Below are 12,615 nucleotides of genomic sequence, written 5' to 3'. Positions count from 1 at the left end.
AGTGATGGCAAGGGTCGAATCCCACAGGGATGGTGCGTTAAGGTTATTGCGGTGATATTCTGGGTGTGGTTGGTTAGCTACCACGCTTTGGGTTGAGACTTTATCTACGCTGGAATTTAAGGTGGTACTCTACTGACTAGGAGGTGGGAAAGGAGTTGGACATTGGCTGTGTACGTGAATATGTGGGACATGATGTCTGGGTAATATGCAGAAGGTACGAGTTTACTATAAAAGGTTTAACAGATTAACAGAGGGTGAGTGGCGGTTAGGCGACAGATCTGACAGATCTGTAGGGTACATGCAGAAAAATAAGGACAAAAGCAAAAAGCATCTAAAAAGCAAAGTGGTCCCCAACATTGGATGTGGACATCATCTTCTTCAACCAACATAAACTAAAATAAGATAAACAACCCAGATTCAGCACCATTAAACACAGAATAACAACTCAAGAAACAGATCTGCATTTAAAACCTTAAACAAAAGGATCGAACACTGAAACTGCAGTTACGCTCACTGGTCAACATTCAAGGGTGCAGAAACCACGTGAACAGGGGCTTTTCACACTTAACCAAATTCAGATCTAAAATCTAAAGACAAACTAGGCTTGCAAACACAGAAGGATTAACTACGTAAATTTAAACATGCGATTCAATGCTGGAGATTACCATAACAGCTAGATCGAAGCTATCTAGGCGGAAAGAAAAGAGCAACGAAACGAAAACAACTTCATAGCATTTAGAAAACGTTTGGATCACAACTAAAACTTAAAAGTACAAAAATGCTTGTGAACACAGCAGATCCAACGAAAGAAAACTCAGTGCGAAAACTAAGAAAGCAAGTAAAAAGTGTTTTGCCACTCCGGGCGATAGAAAAGTAACACGGTGGAACACGCTGGCTGGGACGAGAACTCTGGAACTCCGGGAATTACCGGAACTCAAGTGACCATGGCTGTGGCGAGGAATGAGAAACTCGAAGGATAATGCTGAAGGAGTGATCGACCGAAGAGAGATTGCTAACTAAGCTTAGGAGTTTTCTAACTACTTGATGATTTATTCTCTCTTCAAGTGGCTTCCTTTTATAGGGAGGCCTCCCTTGATTTTTAGGGTAGACTTCAGACGTGAAATGACTCTTTTGCCCCCTTGCTTGCGGCTGATCTTCTCAGCTATCCTTCTTCTCCATCTCGAGCCTTTTGGCATGCATACTGGTCAGGATGACGACATCCTGACGCCCCTTTTCACTTAAGTTCTCCGATCATTGCCATACTGGCTAGAACGCCTTCCTGCACACTTCAGCAACTATTTTTGCAGATATATTTCAATTATGCACATCATACTGACCAGTAACCGAGGCCTAGAATGCGACTTATCAGATGTCACCTTCAATACTTGATGATGGACACATATTCAGTAGTTTAACAGCTGTGGAGACAGCCTCAGCCCAAAACTTTCTCTCCAGACCAGCAGAAAGCAACATGCATCTTACTCTTTCAACAATAGTTCTATTTGCTCGTTCTGCCACACCATTTTGTTGTGGGTTCATAGGGACAGTTCTGTGGCGTTTGATCCCCTTATTCTTGCAGTAGTCACCAAACTCCTTAGACAAAAACTCTAGACTGTTATCAGTTCTGAGACACTTGAACACCAAGCCCTTTTCAAGCTCAACTTCAGAACACCAAATAGAGAATTTCTTGAAAGCCTATGACTTCTCTTTGAGTATATAGATCCATATTTTTCTTGAGAAATCATCAATAATAGTCATGTAGTATCTGCCACCTCCTATGGAGTTCACTTGAGCAGGCCCCTAAAGGTCACTATGGGCATAATCTAATGGCTGAGTAGACAAATGCCTTCCCTTTGGAAATGATTGTTTCATTGATTTTCCAAGCACACACTCTTCACACTTGAGTTGTTGCTTATCAATCTGAGTTTGCACTGCTCCCTTCTTCACCAGCTCCCTTAAACTCCCTTGAGCAGGGTGTCCAAGTCTCATATGCCACAATCTTTTATCTGTGACAACAGAGTTTATTTGATTCAGTGGAGATCTGCACTTCTGCCAACAGGTAATACAAACTTCCTCTTCTATCAGCCTCCATCATTGTCTTTCCTCCTCTACTGACTACCATCCTTCCACCAGAAGAGGCAAACACACACCCCTTTTTTTCAAGAAGTCCAAGGGATATCAGATTCCTCTTTACTTGAGGAATATACCGCACATCAGTAAGAGTTATCACACATCTATTTTTCATTTTCAGCTTCACATAGTCAATTCCTCTTACTTGGCAGACATGGTTGTTGCCTAAAATGACTGATCCAGTACATTCACCCAGATCTTGAAACCACAACAAATTTGAGCTCATGTGGAAACTACAGCCTGAATCCATAATCCAAGATCCACCGACCCCACTCTCCATTACATTGAGAATCTGATCTTCATTCATCTCATTTTCACCATCAGTCGCATTAACTATTTTCTCACCGGTTTGTGCTTGCTTCCTTTTCCAAGCAAAGCAATCTTTCTTGAGATGTCCAGGTTTCTTGCACCAATGACAAGACCTGCTTTCCTTCTGGCCATTCTGGACAGATTTCGAACCATCATGATCCTTCTTAAAGGGTTTCTTGAACTTAAGCTTCTTGACGTTTAGACTTTCTGCAATAGATGAACCAGCTTCACTGCTTCTACCCTCTTTGTGAAGTTCCTTAGCTCTCACAGCGGTTTGAACCTCCACAAATGTAATCGCCTTATCTTTCCCATACAATATAGCATCTCGCAATTGATCAAATGACCTAGGAAGAGCATTTAACAACAGGATCGCCTTATCTTCATCTCCTATGGCAACATCAATATTTTCCAGATCGTCTATGGACTTGTTAAACTCTTCCAATTGTTCCAACACACCCTTATTCTCAAGAAATCTATATGAATATAGCCTACGCTTCATATATAACCTGTTGGCCAAAGATTTCGTTAGATAAAGGTCCTCTAACCTGGTGAGAATGCCTGCAGTAGTCGTCTCCTTTGCCACCTCCCGTAAGACTTTATCGGCGAGGCACAATACGATCGTGCAGTGAGCCTTGGCCTCGATCTCGGCCTGCTTCAGCAAGAGCTTCTCATCTAGAACCCCCTTTTCCTTTGGATCTTTCTCCTTCGTCTCCAAAGCCGATGCAAGTCCTTGTTGTGTAAACATTGCTCGCATTTTCATCCTCCATATCGCGAAATCATTTGTACCGGTAAATTTCTCGGCTTCAAGTCGAACTGCCATCTTCGAGACTTTTGATCCGTACCTCTGCTTCAATCACAAACTCAGAATCTTGATTCGCTTCCGGCAGACGGCGCCAATTGTAAATGTTGTTATCAACGATTGAGAATTGAAAGATGATGAAACTTGAGAGCTCAGATTTTTGGGAAAGGAAATCTTATTCAATGAATGTGAATTACAGAATTAAGAAGATACAAGTGTTGTAGATGTATACAACTCAACTAACCTTTCATAACTAACCGAATCTAATCCAACGGCTAGTATTCATTGACTAACTAATCATGCAATGGACGGCTCAGATTCTCTCATGCTTAACCTCCTCCAACAGTCGATTAATGAGCTTGATTAAGCTTCATGCATTCCATGCAATCAATCATCTAACACTTACAAAGGAAATTACCTAACCATATCGGTTCAAGTAAAGGCGTCAAGGGAAAAGAACCGAAAAGAAAAACCCTCGAATGAGTTTTTCAACTCTGCATAAAATAAGAACTATTACAGCTCTTTACTTTCCTACTTGTATGGAGTGACGACCACAGACAAATTTTGTTGTCTTGTAGCTGTTATTCTCACATTTTCTATCATGTCAAATCTTGGGCCCTAACACTCTCCGGAAGTTTCCAATCGGAGTTTTAGAGTAGTTGGACAAGAGCCGACTCAGCAGAAGCCAAACCGAACGTCAACCCGGGGCACATACTCCTACCGAATCCAAATGGCAAGTATTTAAAATCACTGCCTACGAAATTCAGATCTTCACTCTCGAACCTCTCGGGATTAAACATCTCCGAATCTTTCCAATATCTCGGGTCCCTTTGCTTGGCCCAAATATTGACCATCACCATAGATCCAGCCTGTATGGTGTATCCGTTGATCACGTGTTCCTTGTTGCAAGCTTTAGGCAGCATTGGAGCCGGAGGGTGCAGCCTCAGAGTCTCTTTGATCACGAGTTTTAGATATTTTAGATCCTTTTCTTGTTCATTGTTCTCTTTTAGTGCTTGTCTTATTTCAGCTTGTACCTTGGCCATCAGTCGAGGGTGCCTCATCAGCTCTACCATGGTCCAGTCAATAGCTGCCGCGGAAGTATCAGTTCCAGAAGTGAACGCATCCTGCATTAATGTTAGTATTAAAATCCAATTTTCGTAAATTGAAATAGAATACCTCTAATAAAGAGTAAAGAGATATACTCTCTCTGTCCAGAATTAAATGTCTCACTTTGACTCGATATCTATTTTAAGAAATAGGTTGAAAATTAGTGAAATGTGATTAAAGTTAAATGTAATTTTAGTACTTACAAACAACACAACCTTTATGTTGTGGTTATCAATTGGAAACTTGAGCTCCTCTTCTTCCTTAGCCTTAAGGAACACATCAACCAAATCCTCATCCTTGAATCTCCGGCCACCGGATTCCGCTCGGTTCCTTCTGTGGTGATCGATAATATCATCAAGAATCCGATGGAGCTTGTGCCGCATCGCCTTCATGAGCCGCACCTTCCTCCAGCTCAACGCGCAGATGATTCTAGACGACGGGAACATATCCGCCATCTCAAAGCCTCCGACCATCTTCATCGAATCCACCATCATCTTAATCAACGCCTCACTGTCCACGCTCACGCTACCGAAGGCAGCGCGGCAAGTAATGGAGCTCGAATACGAAAACAACTTCTCCGATAAATTGACAGTGCCTCCACAAGATTCGCGCAACGAATTGACTAATCGACCGGACTCCTCTTCGCGGATGGATTGGAACAAGCGCACCATTTTCGGGCTAAGAAGGTCGTTGATGCAGAGCTTTATCATCTGGCGCCAGTAGTCTCCGTAGGGGCTGGAGGCGATGTCTCTGCCGTCGTACCACATGATCCTGTTGGCCACGTTCTGCACGCGGTCAGCGAAGCTTGGGTCGAGATCTTTAAGTACTGTTCTCGCCATCTCTGGGGACGAGACGATGACGGCGTTGCACTCCCCGAGCTTGAGGTACATCAAGGGCCGTGTTGGTTGGATAGATCTCTGAAGCAGCGGAAGGGGGGTTGCTCATCTGATGAAGGTTTCCGATTATAAGAATTTTTTTCAGGCCGGGTGGCAGCATTTTCGTTGATTTGGTATTCATGAAGTACCCGGAACTCTTATTCGCGGACGAAGGGAGTATTATCTATGACTTTTAGTCTACTGAAGAATACCTCGTGCTATAAGTGTTTGACTAGTAGTATTAGTTTGTTAATTTTGAAAACATGAGAACTGAAGTTGATTTATCATATACTCCGCTTAGGGCATCCGCAGTGGTGCGGATGTCCCGGCGGAATTCCCTACGGAATTCCCACTGCCACGTCAGAAGGACTTCCCACTACTCTGCCACGTCATAAGGACTTCCCACTGCTCTGCCACGTCATACGGACTTCCCACTGCACAGTGGCGGAATTCCCCTGCGGAATTCCTGACGGAATTACCACATTAAAAAAATTCACAAATTCAAAAATTAACCAATTTCCGGAAGTAAACAAATTACGGAATTAAAATTTCGACACAAATGGGGAAAAATTCCATTAAAAAAAGAAAAGTACATAACACCAAATTAAAAAAAATACATTTCAATAATTAAAAACTACATTAACGACGACCCCTACCCGCCACACTTCTTCGATAATATCGTTCTGGAGTCGAACGTGAGCTTGTTTTGGCGCATGTCGGCAAATGCACGGACTCGATCGACGTTGTCATGGGGTATCCTCATGCTTACATTGCTCGTGGCCACGCCTTGGCTTGGACACGCAGCGTCAGCATCATCGTTGGCCTAATCGGTCAGTGCTGGGCCTTCATCTTCGACGATCATGTTGTGCATGATAATACATGCGTACATGATGTCGGCGATGCTGTCAACGTACCACAGCCGTGACGGACCCTTCACTGCCGCCCATCGAGCTTGGAGCACACCAAATGCCCGCTCCACATCCTTGCGCGCTGCCTCCTAACGTTGCACAAAGTATACCTTCTTCTCATCCGTTGGGCATCTGATTGTCTTCACAAAGACGGGCCACATCGGGTATATCCCATCCGCCAAATAATAGCCCATGTTGTGTTGGTTGCCGTTGGCGACGAAGTTGACGGCCGGACCAACGCCCATGCATTGGTCGTTGAAAAGGGGCGACGACTGGAGGACGTTGATGTCGTTGTTCGCCCCGGCTACTCCAAAATAGGCGTGCCAAATCCACAACCGGTAGTCAGCTACCGCTTGAAGGATCATCGTAGGATTCTTGGCCTTGAAACCGGTAGTGTACATCCCTTTCCAGGCAGCGGGATAATTCTTCCATTCCTAGTGCATACAATCTATGTTGCCCAGCATCCCCGGGAAGCCGTGTTGAGACCCGTACATATCCAGCAGAGCCTGACAATCTTCGGGGGTAGGCTTCCGAAGATACCTATCCCCTAATAACTCTCTCACGCCTTGACAAAAATACTTCAGGCACTCGCGGGCTGTCGACTCGCCGATGTGGAGGTCCGCACCTCCGTACGCCAACTGCCTGATTACGGCAGTGCACTTCTGGATCGGCGTGTGGCCGGGTTTACCCGCTGCATTCTCCCGCACCCTGAAATACCCGTATCGATGCTCCAAAGCGCCAACGATACGCATAAACCGTCGCCGAAATAGGTTCTCCCCAAACCGTGGCTCTGGCGCAAAGTAGTCATCGTACAACCGACGGTGGGCCGCGAGATGGTCGCAGGATACTATAGTGCAACGATGGATGGGTCGAGGCACCGCCGGCGCCAAGGCCGCTTGTTCCTCTCTCGCAGCGGCTTCCCGCACATGTGCCCAAATCCGAGCCATAGGGTCTTCGTGATGGCCACTACCACTACCACTACCATTACCAGCCATTACTATTATATAAAAGAAATTTAGAGAGAGAGAAACTTGTTAAAACAAGTGGTGCGAATGAAGTGAAATTCAACGAGCAGTATATATAAACATTACAAAAAAAATAAAAAAAAATCGGAATTTCGAGCGGAATTCCGCGGGAGTCGACGCAATGGCGGACGTCCCTGCGGAATTCCGCGGAAGGCCGCGGACCTGCGACATCCTCAACTCAATTCCGTATCCGTGCCATTCGTGCCTAATGGCGGACGTCCGCCACGGAATTCCGGCACATCCGTGGGAATTCCACGGCGAAGTCCGCCATTACGGATGCTCTTAATACTTGTGTTGACCATTCTTGAATCCTGGATGTGCTTGTGCACAACAACCATGCATAACGTTCAAATTTGGCTAAACTGTGAAGTCCCAAATTTCCACACATCAATTCAAATTTCAAACTAGCCTAATATTATTATGACACTAATTAGGAAAATGTTGAAGTGCAGTAGAATAAAAGTAAAATAGGTCGGCTAAATAAGTAGGTTGATTTCTTTGTAGCGAGGGAAAATAAACAAGTGTTGAAAATTTTAGCCGAGAATAAATGAAAAGGAAAATTCAAAAATCTCAGGTGTCAATACTTGTCCTTGCATATCTACATATAGATTGTGTTCAAGCACAACTCAAATCACAATTAAAATTATTAATATTTATTTGATTTATTGATCTAATTTCATCAAAGCTTCAAATATTGTAATATTTTATAATTAATTTAAATAGAAAAGAATATTTATTCCATTAAAACTAAGATAGTTGTGGCATATTCTAAAATTACTCCACGTTTCCACAATCAGAGTGATCTTTATTATTTTCATTTCATATGTATATGATATGTGTATATACATAATATTGATATATTACATGCATAATAATATGCTCTTCTGTGTTATAATGATACATTCACTAGTTAAAATGTCTGTGTTTATGGGTCAATTTTTTTTAATAATAGTTACTTCCTCCCCGTTCCACCTAAAATGATCATTTTTCATTTAAGCAAAAAATAACATTATTAATTTCTTAAACTTATCCTCTCATCTATTTCATTCTTTCTTTATGTTTTTAATTTATTTTCTCTTTTACGGTTCTCTCTTTACTTCACTTTTTTTAATATAATTTTCATAAAGCTCGTGCCAAAAAAAAGCCTCAATTATAATAAGACAGATAAGTATATAGATAAAGGTCAAAATAAACTGACATATGTTATACAACTGACATTCTCATAGCGGTTTGATTATATAAATAGATTGGTATATTGTGTGCAAAAATGAATTGGAGATCTAAATCAGACAACATTCATTGAATATCAACATACTCCGCACTAGTTACACTATCGTTTGTATCATTTTAAAATTACTTTTGATTTAGTACAATATTTTGTAAAAAAATCGGAAGAGTTAAATTAAATTTAAAAAGTTGAGATATTTTTTATCTTAGAGAAAATGATTGTCTTTACATTATAGTTGCACAACATAATTAGAAATAAAGTCTATATACATTAACTTGTAACCACTAAAATTTTCAAGAAGCAAATGTAAGTGACATTTGCTGATATAAGCTATATAAGTCGTATCCCTTTTGAGTTTCTTTTAAACAATTTAAGTTATTTTCTTTTTTTAAAGTTTTATTTTCTCTTCTATTTTACTCTCTTTTCAGCTTTCTTACTTTATTTTTTCTCATATTTTACTCTCTACTAAACTTTCTTACTTTATTTCTCTCTTATTTTACTTTTTCCACTTTAACTTTTAATAAATTTTTACAAGGTTATTGTGAAGAGAGTAAAACAAAATAGAAATAAAATAAGAAAGATGAGGTGAAATAATTCTCAATCAACACTGAGATATATTTACTCCCTTTGTTCTACTCTAAGTGAACCATTGTTTTTTTTTTTGATGTCCCACTCTAAATGACAAAATTCGAAAAATAGAAACATTATTGTCTCTAGATTTTAGAATGTTGAAAATAAGCACATGCATGCATACTTGCACTTAAGAATGTTCAAATCATTATAATATACTCCCTCCGTCCTATTGAAGATGACTCACTTTCCTTTTCGATCTGTCCCAACTAAGATGATCCATTACTAAAAACGGAAACACCTTTTTTTCTACTCTATTTCATCTCTCTTACTTTACTCTCTATACTTAACACACATACAAAATCTCATGCCACCCAAGGAAGAGATCATTTTCCTTAGGACGGAGGGAGTAGTTACTTTTAGAAATTTTGTTTTATTTGCCAATTAAATAAAAAAAAAGAAAATTATGGGAATGTTAAGTTGGTGATCCCTCGCAACCTTTAAATTTATGTTTATTTGCCAATTAAAAAAAAAGAAAATTGTGAGATTGTGTTTATATATAGCAAACATCGATTCTCTCCCTAGTTGTATTCGATCAAAACCAAAAACATGGTCGAGCTAATACCAATCGTTTCTACTCTCATTCTCTCTGCAATCTTCTTCTTCCTCTTCAATGAAGGGAAGAAGATATCCAAAAATAGCAAATCAACAAAACAGCTTCCACCCGGCCCCCGAAAACTTCCTATAATCGGAAACCTTCACCAAATGAGTGATCCTCCCTTCCGCTGCTTCAGAGATCTATCGAACCAGCACGGCCCCTTGATGCACCTCAAGCTCGGGGAGTCCAACACCATCGTCGTCTCGTCTCCAGAGATGGCGAAGAAGATGCTGAAAGATCTCGACCCAGGCTTCGCAGAGCGGCCTCAGAGCGTGGCGAGTAAGATCATGTGGTACGACCGCACCGACCTCGGCTTCAGCCCCTGCGGCGGTTACTGGCGCCAGATGAGGAAGCTCTGCATCAGCGAACTCTTCAGCCCCAAAATGGTGGACTTGTTTCAATCGATTCGAGAAGACGAGTCAGCTCGCTTGGTCAAATCGTTGCGCGAATCTTCTGGAAACGCAGTGAATATCACTGAGAAGTTGTTTGCAATGGCGAGTTCTGTCACTTGCCGCGCTGCCTTTGGCGCTGCCTGCAAGGATAATGAGATGCTGCTGAAGACGATGGCGGATTCGCAAAAGATGGTCGCAGGCTTTGAGATTGTGGATCTGTTTCCGTCGTCTAGAATCGCCGACGTGATGAGCTGGAGGAAGCTGCAGCTCATGAAGGTGATGCGGCGCAGGCTCGATGCGATTCTCGATGATGTCATCGCTCGCCATAGGAGTAACCGGGCGGAATCCGGTGGGCGGAGATTGGGGAATTCGGAGTTTGGGAGTGAGGATTTGGTTGATGTGTTTCTCAGGGCTAAGGAAGAAGGGCAGCTCCAGTATCCAATTGATGACAACAACATCAAGGCTGTTTTGTTTGTAAGTATATATCTATATATATTCTCTCTATTAATGAAATTGATTTAAATAACACAATAGTACTAGCTATAATGTGTATTTAATAAAATACAGGATATGTTCACTGCTGGAACTGATACGTCAGCGTCAACTACTGATTGGACTCTGGTAGAACTGTTGAGGCACCCTCGAGTGATGGCCAAGGTACAAGCGGAAGTAAGACAGGCCTTGAAAGGAAATAGAGCTAGCATTGAACAAAACGACGCCGTTCATGATATGAAGTATCTAAAGCTGGTGATCAAAGAGACTCTGAGGTTGCACCCTCCTGCTCCGATGCTGCCTAGAGCTTGCATCGATGAGCACGTGATCGATGGATACACCATACCGGCTGGGTCAATGGTGATGGTAAATATTTGGGCGATGCAGAGGGACCTGAGGTACTGGAAAGATCCGGAGACGTTTGAGCCCGAGAGATTCGAGAATGAAGAACTGAGTTTCGTGGGTAGTGATTTTAAGTACTTGCCATTTGGAATCGGAAGAAGAATATGTCCCGGGACTTCGTTCGGTCTGGCTGCTATGGAGTCGGCTCTAGCTCAACTGCTCTACCACTTCGACTGGAAACTTCCAGAAGGTGTCAAGGCTGAGGATTTTGATATGACTGAAAATATTGGAAACACAGCTTCAAGAATACAAAATTTACATGTGATGGCAACTCCATATGAGAAGCCATAGTAAGGAATTGTAATACTTTTTGTAGAGTCGTGGACTCCTTCAAGGGTTTTTCTTTTCGGTTCATTTCCCTTGATGCTTTTATTTGAACCGATAGGATTAGATGATTTCCTTTCTATAAGTGATGTAACTACATCATATGTTTGGAATCATCAATAATAAGAAGTACCTTTTAATAGACCCTAAACTCTCATTCTCTTCACGTATTTATTTAAATTAAATAGTTTGAATTTTCGTTTAGGTTTAATGAGATTTAACACCCTCCTTACCAAAACAATTGTGTATTTTGTTCGATCACAGGCGAAAATTGAAAGTAATCATGGATTATAACATGAGCATTCCCAATTGCCGAAGCTGAAAAATTCAGAGTTTCAAAATGACTTGAAATTCTCACAAGAAATACAAACCAACGTTAAATAGTCTAAATAAGCATTTTTTCTCATATTTATTTTATATCCATTATTTTATTTTTAGTTGGTAGAGGGTTCGGCACCACATATAAATAATGGAAAATAATTGTTTTGCAATCAGTTTTTATATACTCCATCTGTCCCACAAAAATAAACAATTTTCCATTTTCATCAATCTCATAAAAATATCAAACTTCTATTTTAGGAACTCTTTTATTAGGTGAGCTCCATTCTCAATAATAATATCCCAAAAGTTTCTACTTTTATGAGACGAAGGAATATTAAATAAAAACTAATTTTTCAAGAAATTAGAGTTTCTTTTAATTTTGTAAATTTGGTCACTCTTTCACGTCCAACTGATATCACTACGTACGAGGAATTAAGGAGTGGGACATACGAGGTGTCCATATTTTAAATTTAGTCTATTATTTATCGTGCATCCATATAAATTTTAGTCTAATGAGGACTACACCTCGTGTGTGACTAGTATTGCTACACATGTGTGACTAGTATATACTTCCTTTGTCCCACTTAGGAGTGCAATTATTAAAGGAGTTTTAAGAAATTGTTGGAGTGTGTAATAATTGAAATGAGGTAATGGTTGTTGGAGTGTATATTAATTGAAGTGAGGTAGTGGAAAGTGAGACCCTTTTGACTTTTTGTATGTTTAAGATTTTGTTTTGTTTTATTTTATGAAAGTAATGACATTTGAATGTAAATTTCATCAACAATAAAGTTAAATTTTATGCCCAAATATGGTAAATTCTAAATAGGACTCTTAAAATGAGACAGACAAAAAAGGCAAAATAGGACTCTTAAACTAGGATGGACGGAGTAGATTTTAGTCTAATGATGAATACCTCGTGCTATAAATGTTTGACCAGTACTTCTTCTGTATGCAAATAGGATCTTGTGTTTCTATTTTGATCCGTCCGCAAATAAGAGTCTCGATTCATTTTAATTGTAATGGTATATAAGCTCCATAATTCATTAAATCATTCCACTCCCATTTCTTTTAAAAC

At 40.7% G+C, this 12,615-nt stretch overlaps 2 protein-coding genes across 2 annotated transcripts; one reads left to right on the top strand and one right to left on the bottom strand.

The window, feature by feature from the left end:
- Positions 1–3,888: 3,888 nt before the first annotated feature.
- LOC121759076 (premnaspirodiene oxygenase-like) lies at positions 3,889–5,184 on the bottom strand. Its single transcript, XM_042154578.1, has 2 exons — positions 4,549–5,184; positions 3,889–4,362 (listed from the first exon to the last, which is right to left on the bottom strand). The coding sequence occupies exons 1-2, from the start codon at positions 5,182–5,184 to the stop codon at positions 3,889–3,891; spliced, it is 1,110 nt and encodes a 369-aa protein (XP_042010512.1).
- Positions 5,185–9,559: 4,375 nt separating this feature from the next.
- LOC121757977 (premnaspirodiene oxygenase-like) lies at positions 9,560–11,361 on the top strand. The gene is made up of 2 exons (XM_042153420.1): positions 9,560–10,475; positions 10,569–11,361. Exons 1-2 carry the CDS (start codon positions 9,561–9,563, stop codon positions 11,184–11,186), a joined length of 1,533 nt encoding a protein of 510 aa, XP_042009354.1. The 5' UTR covers position 9,560; the 3' UTR covers positions 11,187–11,361.
- The last annotated feature ends 1,254 nt before the right edge of the window (positions 11,362–12,615 follow it).

This window comes from Salvia splendens, chromosome 12 (genome assembly GCF_004379255.2).
Source record: "Salvia splendens isolate huo1 chromosome 12, SspV2, whole genome shotgun sequence".
NCBI lineage: Eukaryota > Viridiplantae > Streptophyta > Magnoliopsida > Lamiales > Lamiaceae > Salvia > Salvia splendens.
Note: the sequence above shows the minus strand (reverse complement) of the source record. Positions and strands in the feature narration are given on the sequence as shown.